We start from the raw sequence: 25,999 nt of genomic DNA, 5'->3' as shown, positions 1-25,999 counted from the left end.
AACAGCAGTAAAACTGTAATTAGATCTCTATTCAGAAAGTATTAAAAGGGGCTCTTTCCTAATAAATACATGCATATTTTTTTAAAAAATAGAAAAAATGATGTATATCTCTTCTGGAATTTTCTCACTTGAAGTCATACTCAGATCTGCACAAATCCAGGGTATATGTCAGCATGAAGTAGCTTTTGCACAATTCATTTATTGTACTCCTATTCGTTTCTTGTATTGCAAACGTGAATATCTTGCAGGGTATTTATTTGCCTTTTATTTTGATCGAAGACCATGCACTGCACCTTACAAGTGTCAAGACAATCCAACTCTGCAATTTTAGATCCATTAATTCAGCAAAGTAGAAATTATTCCCATTCCTCTTCTGATATTTGCATTTAAACATGACTTATGCAATAATATTTTTAAACAGCTATTGAATAGCTAGAGTGCATTTATCATAACTAACAGGGAACACCTCAAAACATTCATATAGTCTTAAAACACAAATTCATGCTAGTAAATTGCTCATGGCTGTTGATGCTGTTAATTCCTGCAGGGCCAAATGCTCTTCATTACACAAGCAAAATGCCTGCGAATATGATGAGCAAAAGAGCCAGAGATATTTGTATATTGCAGGTTCTACTGGTGGCATGCAGAGACACGTATTTCCTCAAATGGGAGTCTCACTCAGCACAACTTTGGCAACCCAGTGTTTGGGCCAGAGAGCATGTTTGGCCACCACTGCATATCCTCGAGATGAGAGCAAAATCTGCCCTTCACCCCTGGGAAACTTTCTATTGGATCAGCAGCTCTGTATTTTACCCAACAGCTTCGCTAATTTGGGCCAGTTTTCTTTGTACTTAATGGGAGTAGCTGAAATTGAACCAGGTCCTATTTACTTTAGGTTTCCGGCGTTCGTCACACTAGAGCGTGACAAACAGATGGAACCTAAAAACTGATTTTTATTACATATGGCTACAAATGTAGTACATCTTTGTGCAATGCCACATAATTTGGCTCTCAGTGCAATCGGTGCCATCTGTCCAAGTCCAGAGCTCTGCATAATATGATGGATATTCACTTAAATCCAGGGATTCCGATCTGCGTGTAGGATCTCTTATGTGCCCATGATGCATCCCCAAACACCAGGAAGAATGAGAAACTCCTCTTTGCACGGAGCTCTGCACCAAAATCCTATGGAGCTTTGGATCATGGTCACTATTGCTTAATTGGATTGTACAACCAATACTTGCTTGCATGCATGATACTCATATAGACATGTGCAAACTCAGGTAAGCAAGGACATTTTGTGGTATTTCTTTGGGATAAAAGGATACTATCACTCATCACACAGTGAAAGTAACATGGAAGAACAACTTCCCCCCCTCCTTTTCTTTTCAGTGCAAAATCTCCTAAAGCCTTTTACAGTGTGGGAATCCAAAGGAGCAGTTTGGCTGATCTGTGCTGTCACATGATAAACAGGAAGACTGGCGGAATTTGGTTCAAACGGGACTGAGCAACATTGTGTTTTGTGGCTGCCAATTTGATATTGTTTCATGACCCAAAGCTTGAGGGGGATCGGGAGATAATAGTTTTCTAGTTGAAGAGTACCATGTGACACAATCCACAATCCAACCAGATTGAGGATCCATGAGTATGAGTTACATTTCAGTAGGTATCTAAAGCAGCAATTTCCCAAACGTTCCAACTTAAGGGAACACTTTTCACATTGATTCCTCTGGCTAGGAACCCTTGTGCATTTGCCAGAGTTCTTGCAAAAGAGTTGGGTGTTCTAGGCTGCACATTTCATTTGGAGTGTTGGCTAGGTTTCCTGGGGCTCACTAGTGTCCTGTGTGAACGGTGAGAGTGCCTCTTAGGACACAGCCCAGTGCTCCCCACAGCTGCCCTTTACAGGTGAAGATTGGTAGCTGCAGGCAAGCTGCCATTAAGGGATGGATGTCTACCATTACTATTGCATCTTCTCATTGAGGAACCCCTGACAGGCATCTCAGGAATCCCAAGGTTCCTCAAAACATGGTCTGAAAACCACTAGCCTAAAGGAATGGTTCTTTAGAAACAGAGAACAAATGGTCCTTAGTGGTGGTGCAAACATCTATGCCACATTATACCTCAGTTCAGCAGGATTCAGCAAATGAACACGAGCTGTATAAATTTGTTCTTGCAGTAGTTAATGAGATTCAGACTAAAGAAAAAAAGATCTTCCAGTCAAAGATGGAGAGTCTTAGTTCACAATTTCGGCATGAGCTTATCACTGTCATACTGTATTGGATGAGTCTACATGGAAGTCAGTTAACAGTGTTGGTCAGTTTCTCCTCTCGGGGTGGAAAAAGTCAAGTGTCTTCCCAAGTCACTCTCTTGACTGATAAAATAAAATATATCCAGATTCTGAATTTTTAGATATATCAGAGGTCAGACCATAAAATTCTTCAATAGCCTGCGCATCAATTTTCTGCAAAGGTAAAATAATCAAAATGTTAACGGAGAAAAATTAAGGAAATGGATGTAACAATATTAAAACAAATAGGCTTTGCCCAAGGGAAAATTCTGTTAGAAATTTAGACAAGGTGGCAAAATAGTTGTCCAGCTCCTTCCAAATTCTCAATTTAGGCAGCATTTAGATATAAACTTGCCTTTAAAATGCACAGAGGCTGGCAAGTTACTGCAATAGCTGCAGACAGCTGAGATCTTTCTTCTGTTTGTGGTTGGAGTGACTTGAAGTACAAACTTTTGTGGGGCATGCTTATTTTGCATTGTCCCATTGAGAAAGAACATCAATTAACTTTATTCCATCCAAGCCCCCTCTATCTTCACATATAGACCTTTTGTTCAACTTATTACTGACTACAATTTCTTTGGTGAGCAAGCGCCTCTAATCCTTTCACCCAGACAATGAACAGGTAGGCTATGTGATACAACTGCGTATGCAAACATAAACCAACCAAGTACAGATAGCTAAAGGCCTAGGTAATCCTAGCTGCCTTCAGGTTACAGCTACTTGGTTCAAATATATTTTGCATTCTGTCGCAGCACGGCCCTTCTGTATCAACCATCATTTTTATTTTTCAAATCTATGGTGTGCCCTTTACTCCCAAGTTTGTGGGAGATTTTATTTATTTATTCAAAAATATTTACAGGAACAACCCCTCCATATAAAATATTAGGCTTGTGTCCAGCAAAATATGCAGGTGCAATAAAACATAAAATACCATAAACACAATATAAAACAATCATACAAATGCCTGGCTCATCTTGAAAAAGTTTAAACAACTGAGTAGGCCTGTTGGCATGAAAAGGTCTTCAAGAAACATCGGGGAGCAGGGCGAGGAAGAATCACTGTTTGCGATGATGTTCCATTTATGAAGCAGGTAACTGGTTATTATTCTACTTGTAATTTTTTTTTTCATTTTATCTTGGGCTTATTATGCTATATGCAACTAAAATTAGCTTGTGGGGGTCAGGAGAACCCACCAAAACAGTGTGTGGAGGGAGGAGTGGGGGGATAATTTAATCCGGCAAACAAAAAAGCTTGTGGCAATGGAACAAATGGCAAGGTGTTACACTGAATTCCTTCCATAGTATATCAGAGAAAAGGGTTCTATCTCAGGGCTGCTGTGCTGGTTTTCTATTGATGGAGAGTTTTTTTAAGTAGGGAGAAAACTAAAAACAGAATCCTCTATCTACACCCGGAGGGGATTCCATCCATTCTGCTATCTTGCTCTGTTGCATATGTAGGTTAGACTGCAATGAACACCTGAGGGTTATTAAAAATTAGGATCCTTGCATAAGTCCCATTGGTTTTTATGTTTGCCAGTATTGGGGGCTTGCTCTTATGGGGGGGGGGGCTAACCTTCAAGCCGTAAGCCACATCCCAGGAACAAGTATACTGACCTCTACAATGTCATCATCAAACAATAGCCAAAAGCCATGACTTTTCACAATGGTAATATAATGTCCACGATTAGGTCCACTAAAAGAAAAGAAACACCATTAAATTAAAAAAAAGAATAAGGACACAACTGAGTCAACCTTCTAGACATAAAAGTTGCATTCCCTGCAACTATAATTCTCCCCTCCAGGGTATTGTCTAGAAGATGTTAAGGCTTGAACAGGCGAATTCCATCTTCTCCCACATCCAATTTATTTTCCATCTCTGTTTCAACTGATACATTAACATTATGACTTTCAATCAAGGTAGTTCATATGTGCTTGTTATGCCATTTGGGTAATAAAAATAATAATAATTTAATTTGCAAGCTTATATACACCAGAATACCTAGGCAGTACCCCAAATGTGTAGAAACCGCATTTTTGGGTGCATAAACCCTTATTTTTAGGTGGCCCTGTTTTGTTTCCAAACTGACAGGCACTCCTGAATACTAAAGGCAGTGCTTTTTTCTGGGGGTACGCATACCCCTAAACATTGTGTGAATCTAAGTTTGGCCTCATTGAGGGGCAGTATTTCAAAATGAGTAGGAAAATGAGAGTACTGCTAAATATTTTTTTTAGAAAAAAAGCACTGACTAAAGGAAATTATACTGCTTCTTCTGCACAGGATTTATTTTCTTTAATGAAGCATCAATCTTGACTGTGGTCAGATTGATGTTTCATTAAAGCATCAATCTGACCACAGCCAGACAGCAGAATTTACAACAGCAACTCACACTGCATCAGCACCAAGGGGCAGACGCAGTAGATGAAATTAAAAATTCCCTTTAAACTTATTTGCATTAAAAATAGCACTCCTTGAGTTAAAATCTATGTTCCAGAGTTTAACATCAGTACTCATTCATCGACCATCACTGTCACTGCAGCCTGTCTTATCCTCGTTGCCATAAAACAGAATTTTAAGACAGTCCTGGTGATATTCAGCAAGAAAGTATTTAACATAGGTTTCCTCTGAGTGGCTGGGTAGTTTCCTAAGTAACAGTTGAATTAGCTCTCTTCGGGTATCACGATACAGTGGGCAATATAGAAGAATGTGCCAAATGGGACACAATGCCATCAGAATTACATGGAGACCATCTCTGTTCCACTGGGATGTCATGATACGTGCCCTCTAATAATGCTGAAGGGAGAACATTAAATGTCCAACGGTGTTCAGAACTGTCCAGCGCACTTAAATCATTTGCTGGATAGGATCTTTGGGGTTCGCGTTAGAGTTTATAAATGAAGGAGAATGCTGCTTACCTGCCGCAATGAACTACTACAGCCACCAAGTCATACATGCGATCCAAGTTGATAGCATCCCCGGATGTGTTGAAGAGACGCAGCTCAAGAGGAAATACCACGCGGTAAGAGAGCTTGGTATACCGATGTAACTGCTCCATGTATTTAAATCTCTTCAGGTGCAATGCAAGGATCATTGGCAGCTTTTTAACCCTCATCCTATGAAGTCAAAATAATATCACTGGATAAGAACAGAACTTGTGCAGGTTTTCTTTTTTTTCTTCCAAAGGGGAAAAAAGCAACCAGCAATTATTTTGTTATAAAAACTATTTTTTTAAAGAAACAAACAACAACAACAACAACAATGTAATATTTTAAATACAAACAAAAGGGAGTCCATGATATCAATAATAAAAATGTAAATTTAATAAGTGCCCATTCTATTTATAAACAGGTCCCTATTCTTGATACGGTGTTCCCACATAGGCACACCTCTGTTACTGTTTTTTGCAGAGCTGAAAGCAGGAAGAATTCGTTTTATTTCAGCTTTAAAATTTATACTAGCCTCCCTGGGACCAGGCCACAAGGTGCTTTGCTTACCTTTTTTGTGCCTCTTGTTTGCTGCAGCAAGTCTCACAGTAGTACTTTTGTTCGCTGCACAATGTTTCTGTGTTGCTGAAGTCTCTGAAAAATCAACGGAGGGAACAGTGCTTACAGTTTCATACTTCCCATCCCAAATGCCCTCTGAGCTGGTTGCAAAATATTGTACAGTTGTTTGACTGTAACTCAAACACAGTGGTCAAAGAGAATATACTTGCAGGATCGCCTTACTTGGGAACTGTTAAGGGTGCTGAGAGTTGTTAGAAGACCTCCTAGTCTTCTCACTGAACTATGCTTCTCAGAGTGGTTTAACTCTCAATTGCTCTTTCCAGGGAACTCTGGGAATTATACTTTTGTGAGGGGAATAGGGATCTCCCAACATCTCTGAGAATCTGTAACGCACTACAGTCCCCAAAATTCTTTGAGGGAAAGCAGGCCTCTTTAAAGTCCTGTGGAGCTGCTTTAAATGTATAGTGCAGATGGGCACTCACTCTGCTCTTCAAATTTTATTGAAGCGTGGTTTTCACAGGCATAAGAAATGCTTGTTTTACATTCAACAGATGACAGATTACTTCATTTTGACCTAGCTAAAATAAAACTGCTAATTTCTGGATAAAAGCTAGACATATAAACTATTCTTAGACAGAAATATGCTGGAGGTGTTGGTTTATTCATGGGGCAAATGCTTTTCTAAGAAAAAAAATAGAGAGAGAGGTAAAACTGACAGAACCAGCTGGCCTTTTCAACTCCTCATGGAAATAAAAATAATTGATACATAATTTATTGTGTTATTTTATGAATTCCTCTTTTAATGCCAGCACTGATGCCCAGAGGAAAAGAACTATGTTTGGGGGCTTAAACACAAAAGGGATTTTTCTTTCAACGATAACTAAGAGGAAGGAGAGTTTGCTGTAGTATTAAAGGGAAGCAAGACTAATTGAGCTATTGCCTCTGAAATAGCTCCTGTTTACTTATTTCTCTTTCCTGCTCAACACTGTTTATACAATTAAGGTCAAACAATGCAGTTTCTGTTCTCAAACATGGCAATTATAATTTCCAAATACACTTGGGAAACCTGCCAGCTAAAGGTTCATTTCCATTGCACATGCGGGCAGACATGATTTGAAGTCACTCTATGTTAAGAGCTCGTACTCTTACAAGGGGTTAACTACAGTGAGTCCAAAATCTTAATACAGTGGTACCTCGAGTTACAAACGCCTCAGGTTACAAACTCCGCTAACCTGGAAGAGTTACCTCGAGCTGAGAACTTTGCCCCAAGATGAGAATGGAAATCGTGCACCGGCAGCACAGCAGCAGCAAGAGGCCCCATTAGCAAAAGCATGCCTCTAGTTAAGAACAGTTTCAGGTTAAGAACACACCTTTAGCTAATGGGGCCTCCTGCTGCTGCCGCGCCGCCGGAGCACGATTTCTGTTCTCATCCTGAAGCAAAATTCTTAACCCGAGGTACTATTTCTGGGTTAGCGGAGTCTGTAACCTGAAGTGTATGTAACCCGAGGTACCACTGTATTAGCTTTGAGGGTTTTTGACTCTTGTAGATTTTTTATATATTCATGATTGGTTTTTATATATATATATATATATATATATATATATATATATATATATATATACATATATATATACACACATTTTGGATTTTTTTTAATGTTTCAAATATTTTATTTTCATTCATACTGTTTTGCAACTTTGGTGCTGGCTTCGCAGGGCCCATTTGGGAAGAAGGAGAAGAGGGAAATTTAAGAAGTAAACAAATGCCAGTAGCATTCACAAAGGTTATAAAATGATGCCATGCACTTTCCCGACCAAGCACAAGGGAAGTCCCACATAGAGTGCATTACAGTAGTCCAGTCCTGAAGTACTCTTCTGAAAATGCTTACACTTTGATGAGTTTCCAGGATAAGGAAGACAAACAACTATGGAAATGGTACTGAGAGTGCTTCTCTACATCCAGATTCCCACACAAAAATGGGACAACCAAGAACAGAATGTATGACCCACTAAGCCAGGGGTGGAGAGCCTCAGATCCAGAGGCCAAATTCAGGTCTCCATGCATCCCATATGACTTTCCTCAGGCCACAGCCCCCCTTCAGCCACACCCTCCACCACTCCTGGTGGAGCTTCCTGCAGCCAATCAGAAGTCACAATTTGGTTTTCAAATGTTTTGGAAGTTGAACAGACTTCTGGAATGGATTCCGTTTGACTTCCAAGGTACGACTGTATAAGCATTTGGGATAGAACTTGCATCTCATGATGGGAAGCAGAAGAGAATGTGATCCCTTAGGTAAGAGCTATGTTTTCATGAAGATGGACTCATGCAGTCACCTGCCTAAAGAGCTGAAGCAATAAACCTGAGAGAGAATGCGTCTCTGTGTGTGTACACATGCACAGGCAGGCAAAGGGGGATTTTTGACTTCCAAGTACTGCTAAGTCTTGGACCCAACTCATAACAAGGCTTGAGCAGGTTCTGAACTCAGAAAGATGTGTTAAATTGCACTCTTAGTTCAGTATAGCTCTGGTAAATCTAAATTCAAAGTTGTATTTAATTCAGTGGGACCTAATGGATGCTTAACGACTTCTTTCAGATTAACTACTGTGATAAATAAAGTTTTCTAATACTTGGGATAAATGCTCCATATTATTCATCAGTAAGCCCTTTGATTGACAGATGGTAGATTACTTTCCCAGGAAGTACATGTTATGCATGCATGCACACCATTCTCAAGCTATTTGCTCCAGAGTAAATCTGCTGCCTTCAGTGGAACCTCCCTGGAGTAAGCAATTGAAAGATTGAAAAACTGTAGTTTCTTCTTGAATATTCAATTGCAGCAGGATTGATTTATATTCCTACTTCCAAAAAAAGTTCCATTTATATTTCTTGATTCGATTTATGCCATATCATACCATAACTCTCATGCTGCTCTTCCTTTCAAATCCCACTAATCTAAAATGATCAGACAGCAAAAACCTGCTCCCACTTTTTTTCAACACACATTTCTACAGCCGCTCATTTACCTTAAGCAATGAGTAATCGATGTGTTCTGTTCCACATCAACAGAGAGATCGAGGAAATCTTCATCTTTGCTGCTAACCTGCGACAAAAATAGGAGGCAATAATATTTCTGAGCACTGCACAACCAACAGCTTGATCCTAAAACTAGCTGCACCAGCAAAGCAAATGCCTACCATTATGTCAGCACAACATCAAAACCTAGAAGATGATGCCAACATTGCAGAAAGAATTAAGCAGTGGGGCAGATGAGTAGACCAAAACGAGTTATTAAAAGGTTTAGGTTCAAGTTGTGGAGCTGAATGGTCCTGTCTTTGAAAGCAGTTAGGGAAAAGGAGGCATATTAATCTCTTGCAGCTCTATGATGGGATACCTAAGAATGGTTTGTCTTCTGTAACTATGGTTACAGAAATGCCTCCACCATAGTTAAGGACTGGACACAAACCAGGACATGAAACTGCGATTTGAGGGTGTGTGGGTTTTTTGCCAACTAAGGTTTGTTTGTTTTAGCATAATTGTTACACCTGTATTGAGTATAGCATTCCCCCTTCCTCTCCAGCCTTCCTGCAGAGCCCAGAGAGTGTACTGAACTTCATATTTTGAGAGGCAGTCTATAGCAGGTTCTGCCAACCTGGTGCTCTCCTGTGGTTTCGGACTACAACTTCCATCGACCCTAGCCAGTTGACAAAGGCTTTTCTATACAATGTTGACCACAGGTCATGAAACATTGCAAAGATAAGCACCAGCACCTTGAACTGAGCAGAAGAAACCTGCAATATCAGTTGCATATGACCTTACTTCCCTGTGCCTGTCAGGAGAGCAAACATTCTGTAGCAATTGCAGCTTCAGAGTTGTCTTCAGAGTTGCTCTCGGTGGTGCTCCCCAGTAAGGGGCAGTGCAGTAATCAGTCCTATAAGTTATAAAACCACAATGAAATCCCCCTTCTCTGAAAAGAGGAGTCTGCATAAACTCCAACACTGCTGCTACGTGCTTATCCAGGAAAGGGCCAAGAATGCCCTCTAACTCTGGACCTGCTGAGGTAGAGAAATTTCTACCGCACCGCTCACAACCAATGCTCCAAAGACCCCTTCCAATACACTGGGGTTCCCCACCAGCCTCACCTCCATATAATTGGCCCAAGCTACGGCTGTTGACAGATCGTGAAGCTGAGGCTCCAATACTTTGGCCACCTCATGAGAAGAGAAGACTCCCTGGAAAAGACCCTGATGTTGGGAAAGATGGAGGGCACAAGGAGAAGGGGACAAAAGAGGACGAGATGGTTGGACAGTGTTCTCGAAGCTACCAGCATGAGTTTGACCAAACTGCGGGAGGCAGTAGAAGACAGGAGTGCCTGGCGTGCTCTGGTCCATGGGGTCACGAAGAGTCGGACACGACTAAACGACTAAACAACAACAACATGGCTGTTTTAAAAGTCTCTCTCTTCAATTTCTCTGAGTTGTGAGTACTGTTATAAGTAGATCAGACCTAAATGTGGATCCCTACTCTCTAGTGCCACTGCTTTGATCCAATTACAGATTCTCTTGCTCATATTGCGAGGTGCTTTAAGAAATGCTTGTGTTTACATAATGTCACTGACATCAGCAAAACTATAACCACACAAGTTGAGTTGAGTTTTTCTTAAGATTAGGAACTGTAGATACAAGCTCAACTGCGGGGAAGAGATTTGTGGGATGAAAATTCTTTATTCCAGAGTTTGTCCTGCTGAAATCCATTATATGAGTCACTTTGAACATGGGTATGAGAATACAATCCCTTTTGTATGTTTGCTTATACTGCTGCCACTAGACCCTTTCTCCCCTGTTTAAAGGGGAGAAATAGATTGCTTCAAACAACAAACATTACTTGTTACACACAGCAGAAATAATACCTTGTAACTACTTTATATTGAAAGAATAAAATAAGGATATTTGCTTATTTCAAGAAACTGATTATGGCAAAATCTCATAAATACAGTAATTATGTGTTGACACATGGAATCTGGATCCAGGGCTCTCTCTTTCTCACCTAGTACCCTTTAGCACAGCATGCGACTTAATCCCAAAAAGCTAAACTGCGCAAAGAAGCAGATATCAATCTTAGTCAAGATTTACCTTGCCCCAAATCTGACAATGACAATTCAGATGATAAGTCATATTTCTGACTGTTTTTCAGGTTGAGGGGTAAGCTAGTCAACCTGAGGGAAAGGGCTGCTCTCAGGCTCCACCTAAGAGGCCCAGATCCATGCAAAGCCCAACTCTCATGTGAACCTCCCTGCCTCCTCGATCACACATTCTGTTTCTCACCCTATTTCTAAGATATGAATAAGAGTGATGACTTCACAGGGATGCCGCAACAGTGAATATAAAAAAGGCCGCAATGGCCTTTGACTTGCACACTGTTACATAAATGGTCCTAATATGCCCTCATCAGAAAGTTGAAGCACAAAACGGCACGATATGATATTAGCGGTGCAATTATAAGAGATTGTCTTCATCTAATCCACTAATGACCAAACTGTTTTCCAGGGCACACTAGTGTGCGACGACAGGCCCGCTACTGATCAAGGAAAAAATTAATTAATTCCATCATTAGGGGCTCCGGGGAATCTGAACTACTCTCTCAAAGTACCTACTCAACGCCTTACTGCATGAGTCACTGATTCAGCAGGACTTTAGCCTAGTCGGATAATTCTGGCTTGCTATCTGAGGAAGGCACAAACAGGGCAGGACTTGAGGGCAAACGTTCAAGGACCACTCCACAGAATGAGCAGGGCGGCCCAGCAAGACTGCCCAGAGAGAGCACACAACTTACTGTATTTTGAAGTAATGCGCATTACCATCTACAAGATTATCTAAGCCAAGACAATTAAGTCTAAAATTATCTAACCGAACTACTGCCTCTGGAATACAGAAGGGTGCCTTCCATTGTGGAATGCAAGGGGGCAGATGTGGGGTTCCCTCCCATGTAGCTTCATCTACCTTCAGAGCACACCCTGGGCTCTGTGTGCGCCCAAGTCTGCCTTTCCCTTGGGAGGCACATCTAGCACAGTGGCTGTCACAGAGGTGGGTTCTTTCGAGCTCTGGTAAGTCTTTCCCAGGGTCAAGCTTGTTGTGCTGGAACTCTGCATTTAGAGTGTCCAACCGCGGCTCTCTTCACACACCCCAACTTGGATTAGGGCTGCAATGCTGGGGAAATGGGTCTAATCCTTCCCCCCCCCCACCCTGCAGCACAGCCTTGATCCAAACGGCCCCCCACCAAATTTCCATTAGTGACAGAAACCTGGAGCCTTAACAATGTAATAGCAGTTTGTGTGATGAGGTCATCTGGATTGGTGCATTAGCGTTAGACCATGGTTTGCCAAGGGACGCAGGTGGCACTGTGGGTTAAACCACAGAGCCTAGGACTTGCCGATCAGAAGGTCGGCGGTTCAAATCCCTGTGATGGGGTGAGCTCCCGTTGCTCGGTCCCTGCTCCTGCCAACCTAGCAGTTTGAAAGCACGTCAAAGTGCAAGTAGATAAATAGGTACCACTCCAGCGGGAAGGTAAACGGTGTTCCCATGCGCTGCTCTGGTTCGCCAGAAGCGGCTTGGTCATGCTGGCCACATGACCCGGAAGCTGTATGCCGGCTCCCTTGGCCAAGAAAGCGAGATGAGCTCCACAACCCCAGAGTCGGTCACGACTGGACCTAATGGTCAGGGGTCCCTTTACCCTTTACCTATGGTTTGCCAAACTTGAGTCTCCAGCTGATTTTGGACTACAATTCCCATCATCCCTTACTACTGGTCATGATGATGGGAGTTGTGGTCCAAAAACAGCTGGAGAGCCAAGTTTGGGAAACCCTGATTAGACCCTCTCCTCACCACAATGCAATCCTGTTCAGTTCTCACCCCCATGGGAAGAAAATTGTGTTGGGAACTCCAAACACACTAGAGTACCAACCTAAGAACATAGATTGGCCTATGCCAACTGAAGTTTAAGAGTGATGTGTGCCTCCAATTCAGTTTCAGGAAAAAGGGGATATCAGAAGTTTGGAGAAGGGTAACCTCATTCTTATTTTGCCACAAGTATTTCCTGGAGCTGCTCCAAACTCAAATTATCCCTCAGTGAAAACATGTACACATTTACAATACCTTAAGATGCAATATGTCACATGTGGGGCTCTCTTATGGGGAAGGACCAAAGCTTACATGTAGATCATCTGCTCTGCATGCAGAAGTCCCAGGTTCAAATCCTGACACCCCCAGTTAGAGCTGGGAAAGATTCCTGACTGAAATCCTGCACAACCACTGCCATTCAGTGCAGACAATATTGAACTAGATGGTCTGACTCAGTAATATTCAGTTTCCCATATTTGTATGCAAAGAGACAAGGTTGGGGAATAATTTGTCCTTGTCTGAGGAAGATTCAACACGGTGGGGGGGGCGATTAACCAAAGTTATCAAAAGCCCCAAATAAATATACATAGACAATAGCTGCTTTACTCCATAGAAACACTCATATTTCTTGAACGGCTTCATAAAGCGACATATTTAGCTCTACAAGCTGCTATAAAGTAATCTAACTATTATCAGCCCAACAAGCCCAGTGCTTACAGTTTCACAGTTCAAACATCTCGTTTCGTTAGTCAGCGTTCCCTGAAAAATCTCATGCACCCAGGTGAGTTCTTGCTTGTTGTTCTCTTCCGCTTCGTTCATGTTGCCGTTTTTCAGTTTGCCATTTTGCTTTTCCTGCTTCTTCTCCTCTTGCAGAATGTCAGCGACGGTATTCAGTAAGTAGTTTAAAAACTCATGGGCGTCTTGTTGCATGTAGTTGTCAAAGAGATCTGTAAAAAAAACACAGGAGGAAGGCATATATTTTCACGGCTTCTGGCATTGTGGCTAGTCAGGGTTCAGCGCTGTTGGGCAGCTGTCAAGGGCCTATACCTTAAGAGAGCCCACCAGCACTGACCTCCAACCATGGGGGAGGGCCCCACGGAAGGTTTGGGTCATTGTGGGTGATCCTCCCCACTCTGTGCCATGCTAATATCTGCAGTGGCAGGAGCAGCACCTCCTCCCCACAGCCCGAGAGGACAGTCAGCACAGGGCTGCCTTCACTTGCTTGCCCATGTGTGGTCCATGCAGCCACCAGGGCATCTGATTGCTCACCTGTCATTTCCCTTGGTGGTTATTTCTGCCTCTGCCCCCTCACTCACCTTCTGGTGTGACAGGGAGAATCTGGGCCCAGCAAGACTGCCCAGAGAGAGCACACAAGCAAGCAAGGAGGAACCCTTGAAGAAGTAGCCACCTCACCCTCTGAACTGCATCTCCCCCTCTTTCACTGAGCAGTGTAGCAAGGAAGATTGTAGTTTCTAATACTGAATTTACAAAAAAGGTTTGAAAACCTAAATAGCAAGTTTTAAACAAAGCTCAATTTGAAGAAAGCAAAGCACCATAATAAAGGGTTAAGGACTCAACTGTGAAAATTCTAGTGCTGTTTTTACAAAAAGGTTTAAAAACCTAAGTGGCACAAATTCAAAGAAAGGAATACAAGATAAACCTTTTTTTGTAAATTCAGTATTAGAAACAGTACTTTTGAGTCCTCAATCCTTTATCACTGCACTTTGCTTCATCTAGGTCGATCTAGGTATCCCAGAATTTTTGGGATTCTACCCGTTTGAATTTTGGTCATTTAAAGTTTATGATTTTTCTATTTCCTTCTGAGGAAACTGAATAGTTCAGTGAAACGAGGTTTGTAGCCGGCATCCCATTAAGGCATTGTTCTATTTTAGGTTTTTCTAATTCTTTCCTTAAGCTTTTTGATTTTTATTATTTAGTTGATTTCCACAAGATAATATTTATAGTCGATTACTTCTCATTTCAGGGATTTTCACGGTATTTCATTTGTTTTGTGCAATTCCTTGGTTTTCAAACAGCTACGTTCTCGAACGTTTTGGCTCCCGAACATCGCAAACCCGGAAGTGACTGTTCTAGTTTGCAAACTATTTTTGGAAGCCAAACATCCGATGGGGCTTCCAACTGACTGCAGGAGCTTCCTGCAGCAAATCAGAAGCCGCACTTTGGTTTCCAAAGGCTTTAAAAGTCGAACGGACTTCCAGAATGGATTCCGTTGGACTTCCAAGGTATGACTGTTCTAACTTCTGCCTCTGTCCTCAACAGGGAAGGACTGGGCGTCACGGGGGCTGCGACTGTCTCTACTCCCTTCTCTGGCATCTGTCTCGAGGCGACGCAGAGGACTGGACAGCAGAACTGACCAGAAAGCATAGGCATATCTGAGAGGACACCCACTCCTCCCTCCTCTCCTCTCTCGGCAGCCTTCCAGAATGGTTTGGGATCAGGGCCGTGGTCTGAAAGGATGTGCGAGTCTATACTTGCCATTCTCCTTTCGTAACCTCGAGATGAACTTTTTGGGTGGAATCACTCCAACTTTCTTCTTCTGCGTGGCAATACTGTGGAAAAGGTCCGCAAGGCAAGTCAGGAGGTTTTCCTTCTTTTTCTGCTGGGCCTTGTAGGACAGCACATTTTCCCGAAAGGGCCGGCAGAAATACAGGGCTTGCAGGACGGAGTTGCAGTAGCACGTGTTTCCAAACTGCAAAATATAAGTGGGGACGGGAGAGAGCGGATCATGAAGTGCAGCTTAGTGCAACACCCAATATCCTATCTCCCTTGCCTCAGTATTTTCTCCTCTCGGTAGAAGAGGAGAAATCTATAACTGTAGACTGAATGTAGGTCAACGGGTCTGTATGTGGAGCTTCAAAGTATTACTCTTTAGCTAGGAATAAAAATTACGTAATGCTAAAACAGGCTTCGTCAGTTTTGTTCTGGTGTCAGGCATAACATGGTTTTAAAAACAGTGGGTGCCTTCAGACTTGGTGCTTTTTTGTGGATTCACAGTAAGTCTGCAACTTATGCAGGGGTTACACTTTGGGGGTTATGCCTAAAGCCAAAATCATGTATAGTCAAAACCTATTAGGTTCAATGGCAGGCAGGATTGCCAAACTCAATTTTCCTGGAATATTATGATTGTGATTATGATTGTGATTTTATTTATACTCCGCCCATCTGACTGGGTTTCCCCAGCCACTCTGGGTGGCTCCCAACAGAATATAAAAAAATACGATAAAACAGCAAACATTTAAAACTTCCCTAAACAGGGCTGCCTTCAGATGTCTTCTAAAAGTCAGATAGTTGTTGTTTTCCTTGGCATCTGATGGGAGGGCGTTCCACAGGGCAGGCGCCACTACCGAGAAGGCCCTCTGCCTAGTTCCCTGCAACCTCACTTCTCACTGTAAGGCCCTCGGAGCCCCACACCCTTTCTGCTATCATCATCATCATCATCATTAGTCATGCACGTAAAGCTGAATGTGCACAAGTTAAATGCGTGTAAGTTGCAGGCTTTCTGCATTCTGCAACACGTAATTGATGTAGTAACAGTGCATTAGTGCCAGGTTTTTACTGGACCATCCACACATCATTCTGCTTCATAGCTGTTTCACAATGCTCTTCCAGTATTACTGTATTACTGGATTTCACTGGATTTCATTATAGCACAAAGGGACACCCACCACCTCTCTTGGAACACTTGTGGAATAAAATGTTACAGGGTTTCAGCAGGAAGCTACAGGACACGCACTGACTGGAAATGAAGTGGGACGTCCATTCCAATGTTTTTCCAGGTGCAAACAGCATTGAAAGTACCATTGCATAAAACTGTCCCATTTCCATCACGAGCATAAATAAAGGAATAATAAAAGACACACCTGGAGGGGCCCAGTGTCACTATTCTAGAAGTTCCCAAAATTGGTATTCAAAGCACTCATCAAAATAAATTTTGTCTGTGACCCAGAGAGCCCTTTACCATGCATGACCTACACCTGAATATATATATGTATTTTAAAAACCTATTATGATAAGGCATAAATGCATGCTTCACGTGCAGAACTCGCTTCCTTCTTCAAAACAGGGTGGCTGGACCTTTACAAATTCTATTTTACTTAAAGTATGGTCAACATGGTAAAAGTGGGCTAGTTCGGATGATGTACTGGCTCAACACACAGAGAGGCACATGTAGTTTCTCCTTCCTGCGCACCTGGCATACTATCCATACCTGTGCACTTGGGGGCAGATCATCTGATCAGTGACCACAAATCAGGGGGAATCACGTGAAAGAATGTCCCAATCTATTGTATACAGAACATGTGGATGCACCTGCCCACACCTGTGTCCTATCCTGACCTCAAGCAGAAGCCCACGGGCCAGAATATAGTCCACAACGCAGTGTAGAGTTACTGACCACTGGAAAACTTCCAGTGAGCAACTTACTCTCAGCAAGTCTAAAGCTGGATGGAGGGCTTTTATCCTTCTTGGGAAATATTACACTTTGCATGTTCTGCCCCTTCCTGGTAATGTAGAAGGCCTTAAAGAGGCAGTCATTTCACCTGGAGTGAGCACTCCACCCCAACACCAAGTTCATTGCCTGCCAGACATGGGAGTGGAGGTCTTTGGGGTCAAGAGACCAGTTCCTCAGAAGGTTTAGGCTTAGTGGTTGTTATCTCCAGAAATCCCAGGGGTCCCTGGCTGACAGGCTCTGGCTGAGACCAAACTCTGATATCAGGGTGTGGGCTGGTATGTTGTCTGTACTGCTGCTCAGGGTAAGGTTCATGATAACAACCAAACTGCATTTGATTGATAGGATTTATAAACTGCCCTTCCTCTCTAAGGTGCCCAAAGCAGCAAACACATCCACATTAAAAAAAAGCATTCCAAAAGCAGTTAAAACATTCTAAAAACAATTACAAATAAAAACAAATTTTCATCCAGTGATGTCAGGGTCGCCAGGAAAAGTATTCTGCAGCCACCAAATGCCTAGGTTAGCAAGAAGGTTTCAGATTCCTCCTGGAAGCTAATAATGATACAGACAGTTGCACCCCACTAAGGAGGGCATCCCACAAATGAGGAACCATCACTGAAAAGGCCCTGTCACAGGTCACCACCACCAACCAGGCAGCCCCAGGCATGGAGAATATACCATTCCCACCAGGCTGCACCCAGGTTGCCTTTAGACCTGCTGAATTAGTCAATCTGGTCAACAGCACTCCTCTTATGCTCTTCTCCTGGTGTTCTACCAGTGCTGCAGAAGCTACATATTCTCTCGACCATAACCCCTTCCACTGCCGTGGGGCAACATAGGAGCCTAACCCAGCAGGTGGGGTGGTGGAGGGAGGTGTAGCAAAATGGAGGACACATCTCCAACTCTAGACAGTACTCCGAGGTGCGACAGGGAAAGTCATAAAATATGTTTTCAGAAACTGACACTGCAGCAGTAATACTTACATTGACCAGTCCAAAGTAGTGTTCATTGATTGGAAATTGCTCTGGCCCAATGTCTTTTTCCAGAGCAGAGGCATTGGTGCCCTAGGGAAAAGGAAACAGCCAGTTATTTTAGTTCCAGGTTAAACTATGACACAAGTCTGAGAAATATCCTGAAAGGTTAGGTCACTTCCTGCTGCCCTCCCCCAAAGCTGTGCCAAATGGATTGTCTGAAGTGTTTTAGACATTTCTGAATACTTACAGCCCAAGCGCTGCTCAGCCAATGACATGAGGCTGCCATGAACTCTGTGAAAACCCAACATCCCATTGAAAATGCTTGTTAAGAGAAAAGGGCTGTTATCCAGCATGCCAAGAAGCATATGCAAGCCCCATTGATTTTAAATTGGAAACAGAGCACAGGATCCATTCTTTCCAACACATGACATGGGAATGGATTGCCAAAGAAACCTCTCACTCCACATCCATTAACCTGTCATCATCTGGTTCCCAGACAGAGCAATATACAAAAATAAACAGGCCCTCCCCAGGGCTTTTTTGATGTTATTTGATTTTATCCATTTCTGCAATCTAATCTAACATTTCCTTATCAGCCCTTCTATTTGCCTGATTTGCAGGGGTTGGGAGAGAGGAACCAGAGCAATGTTTTCTCTCTCGCTTGGATGAATGCAAGCGACTCTGATTTTTCCCCAGCAAAATAAATGCTTTCAGAGAGCTGGAACGGCTGAATGAAAATCAGAAGAGATAATTGCGGAGAGCTTGTAGGCTTGAAATGTAAATCAACTTGCTTGCAGTTGGCAGCCAGTAATAAAAGTCACAAGCATTTGGGTTTGGTTCTTTTTTAAAGTTTCATGCGCCGGAACACTTTCCCTATTTTTGAACCTTAGGCTGCAGATGTTTTTGCATATCCCGTCCCAGCCGTTCCCACTGAGAACAAAGGGCTGTATTGAATTTCATCAGGCACACAGAACACCTCAGTTCCCTAAGACACCTGAGCCTTTCCTGAAGAGGGCAAAGGAAAGGCAGACAATGCATTGTGGGTGACTCCAGATGCCCAGGAACTGAGCTACTATGAATCTGTATTTCAAATTATATCATTTGCATCCCAGGGAGGATCAGGTGAAAGGATGTTTTTTATCCAACCCATCCATCATGCTGCCATCAGCCCTGAAAAAGGAAAAGCATTCCCACAGTCCAGTTGACCTAACTTTCCATTGCTGCAAGGTGTACCAGGATTACTGATTTTGAAAGTGTTTATCTATGACACAAAACTACGGGAGGGAAGAGATTATATCGCCTTTCCTAAACACACCATGGTCAGGCAACCTGGCAGCTTAAAGAATAAAGGACATGCATATAGAACGCTTATACCCATTTAGGATTACATGTAGTTTGGTCTCTATACATAGGGATGGTCCTGAAGACTTCAGAAGGAGAAATCCGTAACTCAGGTGAGGAGCAACAAAACTTCATACAAAATTGTATTTGTCATTTTGCAGCAGCTGTACTGGCCTCTTGGTTATTTCTTGCACCAAATTTATGTTGTTGTTGGTACCCTATAAAGTTCTTTGTGGTCTAGATTCCTGTGTCCCTTACCAAGTGTCTATCAGCACTGGAAATGTTTCTTTTTATGCAAGAGGGCCTGAAAGTATAGGATGCTTCGTGCACAGGCCTTGTGGCTGCTTTGTGTATGACTGGTTTCACTAGCCTGTAAACCATCTGACAGATTTATGTCTTAAAATAAACCATTTCACAGAGACCCTCTTCTCTCACTGATGTCATTTGCTAACTTGCTAAATACAAAGATGTAGGTCAGGTCCTTTTCTCCCACTTTTGTGATCTCTCTTACAATTGTGAGTGGCTGCTTTTCTTCCCCTGCAGCTACTTGTCATTCTATTCCCTTGTTGAGGTTTACATTGTCAGTTTCTATTTGCGAAGTTTTCATATTCTCTTTCTCTCTGTCGCTCTGTCTCTCTCTCTAACACACACACACAAAGTTTGTGTACACATGCCTACACTCATTCTCCAGCAGCTTATTCATTAGTCATGTGTTTTCAAAATTTCTCTCTTTGGCTGATTGGCATCCAATGGGCTTTTAAAATGGGTTGGGGAGGGGGGTTATTGGGTTGTTTTTGTTTTATTATGTTTTTATTATGTACTTTACAGTGGTACCTCGGGTTACATATGCTTCAGGTTACATACGCTTCAGGTTACAGACTCTGCTAACCCATAAATAGTGCTTCTGGTTAAGAACTTTGCTTCAGGATGAGAACAGAACTCGTGCTCCGGCGGTGCGGCGGCAGCAGGAGCCCCATTAGCTAAAGTGGTGCTTCAGGTTAAGAACAGTTTCAGGTTAAGAACGGACCTCTGGAATGATTTAAGTACTTAACCTGAGGTACCACTGTATTACGTATTTTTTTAATATTGTGTTTTTATGTTGTAACTGCCCTGAGACCTGCAGGGCAGGGCAGTATACAAATTTAATAAATAATAATAATAATAATAATTGCAGTGTAGATGTATAGTGCAAGGAATCGATTTTTTTTTTTCCTCCTCTACTGCTTCTGAACAGGCTTGCTATTTCCAGACCTATAGACTGTACCTATAACTCTGTCCTTGGTGCTCAAGTACGTACTGTAGTCCACCCATTCAGTTTCTTTTTCTACAAAAACTAGCATCCTGCTTGCTGCCAAACATGTGATGTTTGAGCAGCTGCTAGGATCTGCCACTGTCAACCCTGTAACTGCAAAATTCTAAAAGTTTGAGGTGTAGTTGCCAGGCTTTTTATGAATCCAAAAATCAGGCCATACACTTTTCAAAGACTGGGTTTTAATAATAATAATAATAATAATAATAATAATAATAATGCCCAGAAGTATACAACACAGAATCACAATCAATGGAGGGATTTATTCAAGTCACAGATTCTCATTGCAGGGATTGACAAGCATTGGAAACAAATTGGCATCTCAAGTTGCTATAATGTGTGCGACAGCATCAGGAGCTATTATGACATGTTGAAATTTGGCACCAAACTCAAAACAGATAATTTTAGCTATTGTTCAGAATCCCAGGGAGGAATGAAGTGTGGGAAGAAAAGCCAGATTACTGCAGGTGGAGAAGATTATATATGGCAGCAATCACTCTCTTTCCTTTTCTCTCTCTTTCTCTCCCTCTGCAGCTGAACTGCAGCAACCGCTTAACTTAAAGAGTCTGAAGCTGCTGAACTGGAAGATTATGAGTGATGCAGAGAAATGTGCTGCAGAGGATTTGGGGGGAAGTGGCAACACATCACAAGAACATCAGAAAAGCCCTGCGGGATCATAGAATTGCAGAGTTGGACGGGACCCCGAGGGTAATCTAGTCCAACCCCAAAAAGCACATTTAGTCCAGAATCCCACAGTGGCCAACAGGGCAATAGCTCTCTCCCACTGTTGCTCCCAGTTGTTCCCATCAGCTGGTATCCAGTCGCATGCAGCCTCCAAACTCAAAGGTTCCATATAACTATCATGCAGGGCCAACCCTACCATTAGGCAGAATAAGGTGGCTGCCTCAGGTGGCAGATTCTGGAAGGCAGAGGACAGTGATAGGATTTTGGAAGGTAGAGCAGGCCTGCCCTTTGTCCCCTAAGCTCACCTACCATCCTCTGGTGCAGTGGAAGACACTGGCGCATTGCTTTTATCAAACTTAGACTGCATGCACACCATACATTTAAAATGTTCCCTACCCACACACACACACAAAATCCTAGGAACTGTAGTTTAATGGTGCTAGGATCTCTGAGGGGTAAACTACAGTTTCCAGGATTTGTGGTGTGTGCTTTAAATGGATGGTGTCTACACATTGTCTCTCGAGACAGATGGATGCCAACAGCACACCCTAAAATTCAATTGTCAGACTGATCAGTTTCTGCACATAGAACGAGCAGGGACAGAACCATGTCCTCCACTTCAGACGTCATCAACATGCAAGGGATCACCCTTGCCATCATGACTAGAAACCGTGGAAAGAGATTCCACAATTGCCACCCAACTGCTTATTGGTTTTCCTTCTAGAAAGTTTGCAGACAAAGCTTATGTGAGTTTGGACTAACCTACACTGGTCAATTAAAACATTAAAAATGTGTTATAAAAGTGTGACACCAGAGGGTGCTGTAGAGAAATTGCATTGAGAGATATATTATGTGGGGGGTTTTAGCATTGTTGCCTTTCAAATCAGTGTATATCCTTTGAGAATGTGAACAAACACATAACGCACAGGAAATCTATTGCTCCAGCTGCTGCCCCACATATCACTGATATTGTTTTCGAAAGTCAGGGCTAGCCCCGTCTACCTGGTGAAACCAGAATACTTGTCGCAAGAAGCAAGTCCTTAGTGGATGGAGTCCCACAACCAACAACCACGAGACAAGCAAAACCAGGGCACTGGAAAAGGGAGCAGTGTTGCTACACAGCAAGATATAAAAAGAGGAACAGCGCCTATGAAAGAGTGAAACTCAGCAAGGAGCACCAAAGGGCAACAGATAAAAGGAGGGAGCAGAACTCCCGTCAGGCTGTGAGATGGAAGTGACACATGTTGAAATCCTCCTTCAATATAACAAACCCCTCTGCCAAAACCAGTCACTGTTCTTCTAGCATTCTCAAGGAGCCCATATAAATGGAACTACACCAAACGCACAAAACTAAAATTGAACTTTGCCACACCCTCAGTGTGGCCAATTTCCATAGCATGCTGGTCAGAGCTCTAGCATGCTAACTCTTCCTTAAGCTGGAAGCATTTTCATGGAGTTATCACTTGACCTAGCCACAGGATTCAAAGATATCAAAAGTAAATACAACTAAGTTTGAGGACTCGAGTATTTCTAAAGCTGGCGCCAAACACCAGGTCAGGCTGCTGTATTTGGGAGAGGCCTATCTTCATCCTTTTTCTTTTCCCAACTATTTCAAAATCTGGACTCCCAAAGGAACCTAGAATGAACTTAAATGGCTCAGGCCTTCCCTGCCTCCTTTATCCAGTTGGTGACATCTTGGTGCATGCAATGAGGCCAGAGGCCTCCCCATATATTGTGCACATCTTAGCCTGGCTCTCCCTACTTTGCTGCTGCATCACATCCCAAAACTCCTGTTGTGCATCCTTCCTCTTTCCAATTAGTGCAACACTGCGAGTTCTATGTGCTGTTGGGTTTCCTAGTTGGTGGATAAATTGACATGTCCCTGGGTCACAGGAGGAACAATTTTTTCTTTCTTTCTTTTTTTAGCCTTTCAGCTTTGTATTTTAAAAAATCCCCAAAGTCCTCACGACCTTGCCATCTCCTTTTGTAATGATCCATCTAGTTCTTAGCCCAGGCACAAAATGCTGTTGCTTTGACTCAGGATGCAGGTCTAGGCTTTAAAGTTGCATTTCTGAGCCGTGTGTGTGTGTTGGCACTTTCTCTGGGAAAACCCATATTTTACTGCTGAATCAGAACAAACAACAACCAGGTTTTCTGTGAATTGCCATTTGCTGTGATTCAGCAGTAAAACACAGGTTTTCCCAGAGACAACAAAACTGCTCTGACACAAAGCTCTCACAGGCCTGTGCCTGGAAAGCATGGTGCAAAAGAAAGTCTGGATGAGCCCCAATATCCTTGACATGAAGGATCCTTTCTTTTTGGTGGGGGGCAGACCTCCTTTCTACTTAATATACTGGAAAATAGATTTATTTATTTACTTGTCGGAATTACAAGCTTCATCCTTATATCCCCACAAGAGTCCGAATAAATTCTGCCATTTCAGGAGTGGTCTAAATGCTCTCCATCATGAGGATTCGCTCTTGTAAAAATGATCATCTTCAGGCAACCAATGGTAACTAAACAAGGATCCTTCTGGTTGCTCTGACAAACCAAATTCGATATGTCTAATTCCCCAGCGTTAATTCTCAATTTACAGTATTCATTTCAGGTGCACATGATAACATAATGTTTCCAAGTGAAACAAAACAAAAATCAATAGGAGAGTCCAGGATTCTTTCCTCCCAGTCAAATACATGGTTTCTTAAATAGTATCGCTTATTCCAGGAATTCTCAACCTTTTAAGCTGGGTGTGACTGGGGACCTCAGAACAGTTCTCTGTACGGCTGTTTCTGGCAATGGAGGCAACTGAGAAAACTCATTGCAACAAAATATTGGCAAGAAAGAGGAGAGGATAGTGCTCATGACTCTCAAATAGCCTTGCAAGTGACCCTAGGAAGGTCAAGACCCCACAGGCTGAGAGGTGCATTACATTATGGGTAGGCTCCATTATCCACCACTGATGAATGGCGCATATGACATCATCAGCAAGGGACATGCAGGCTCGCCGCAAGGAGGGAAGATAGTGACTGTATCTAGCTGCTCCTGCAAGAACCTGAAAATAAGGGGGGATGTAAACTAAAACAGAAAGATGTTCTGAGGAATGGCTTCAGATATTGTACTTGGGTACTTCCTTTTATTCTTAACATTTTTATTTATTAAATTTCTATACCGCCCTTCCTCCAACAATCGCAGGGTGGTTTGCAATATACAAACACAAAAATACGAAACATAGGAACAAAAACAGTACACTCCAGTTTCAAATGCCACAGTCAAAGCCAATTTCTCCACCTCTCCTTAAATACAAGTTAATGAAGCAAACATTTTGACTAAAGATTTTGCAGCCCTAAACCGGCAATCAAAAGCCCCGGCAGTCAGATTTGGCTCCGGGCATTATTTTTGTATTTTATGTAATTTTATTTTGATTTTTATCCCAGGGATGGAGAAAACACGGACCCATGGGACTTTCTCCAGGCCACAAATCCTCTTGAACCAAGCCCTGCACCAACCTTCCTCGAGTGCTTCTGCCTGTCTGGAATATGTCCTTGAACTCTGAGAAATCCTATGGCTTCTCTGGATGGAGGGCAGTGAAGGATGTGGCATACTGTACAAATATAAAAGCGATTGCTATGCCCCATTTAGTCTCTGTTCCAACTCATCAAAGCCCATTGTTCTGTTGCAACACATGCAGAGCAGTGGCAAAGCCTTCTCTCATGTCTGGGATGTTGTTGTTGGTGTTTTGCTTTGTTTGTGGCAGGGGGGCAGTAGAGCCATGGAGCTTTTTGTAATTGAGGCTGAAAGTGAGGATGGGGGACAAGAGCTTCCATGGGACCCAAACAGGCCTGATTTTTGTTTGCCCCCAACAAAGAAATCCCAAGAATGTTTTTGCACTGTGAGGAATTTCTCTGTGCCCCCCTACTGTTTCAAGGCGGCTTCCTACCGCTTCAAAGGAAGAAAGGAGTCTCTGTTATTGCTCTTCCAACTACAGAATCATCAAACGGCACATGAAGGGAAGCAAAAAAACCCACCCATGTTATGCTGACTGCCTTTTCACTAACACAGGAAAAAATGGTTAAATGGGGGGAATCGTTCAAACATGTAATCCTCCACACACATTTTACAGCTCTAGGAAGACTGCACTGTGGACATTTGCTGAACATGCAGATGCGCTCATGGGTGTAGCCATGGGGGGCACAGGGGGCAGCTGCCCCCTCCAGTTCAAGTAAAACAATAGAAATACTTAACTCACTGGCGAATCATGTGGGATCTCTCCCCCCCCCCCCACAAAACAAAAGTCCTGCCTCCTCCAACAAAAGTCCTGGCTACACCCAGGGATAGGCCGTAAAACATACACAAAACCCATTTCAAGACTAGGTACTGGATAAAAATCTTGCATCTCCCCAAGCAGTTTCTCACACACTTCAGTAGACAGAGCCCCTGCTCAGAATTGCAGAGTTGGAAGGGGCCACGTGGATTCAACCCACATTGCTATGTGAAAAGCTAAAGGTAAAGAGTCCCCTGACCGTTAGAGTCCAGTCGCGG

The 25,999-nt window shown here is 42.7% G+C and overlaps 1 protein-coding gene across 1 annotated transcript in view; it reads right to left on the bottom strand.

Annotated features, from left to right (window-relative positions):
• Positions 1-238: 238 nt before the first annotated feature.
• USP46 (ubiquitin specific peptidase 46) overlaps positions 239-25,999 on the bottom strand; it is a 29,760-nt gene continuing 3,999 nt past the window's right edge. Inside the window, exons 2-9 of the mRNA XM_081020557.1 lie at positions 18,136-18,216; positions 15,178-15,391; positions 13,399-13,628; positions 8,812-8,888; positions 5,779-5,862; positions 5,200-5,397; positions 3,901-3,979; positions 239-2,461 (exon numbers count right to left, since the gene is read on the bottom strand). Of these exons, the coding sequence (XP_080876683.1) occupies positions 2,360-2,461; positions 3,901-3,979; positions 5,200-5,397; positions 5,779-5,862; positions 8,812-8,888; positions 13,399-13,628; positions 15,178-15,391; positions 18,136-18,216 (1,065 nt within the window). The 3' untranslated portion in view covers positions 239-2,359. The remainder of the gene's footprint in view (positions 2,462-3,900; positions 3,980-5,199; positions 5,398-5,778; positions 5,863-8,811; positions 8,889-13,398; positions 13,629-15,177; positions 15,392-18,135; positions 18,217-25,999) is intronic.

This window comes from Podarcis pityusensis, assembly GCF_964106645.2.
Source record: "Podarcis pityusensis genome assembly, chromosome: 9".
Lineage (NCBI taxonomy): Eukaryota > Metazoa > Chordata > Lepidosauria > Squamata > Lacertidae > Podarcis > Podarcis pityusensis.
This window is presented reverse-complemented; position numbering and strand designations above follow the sequence as displayed.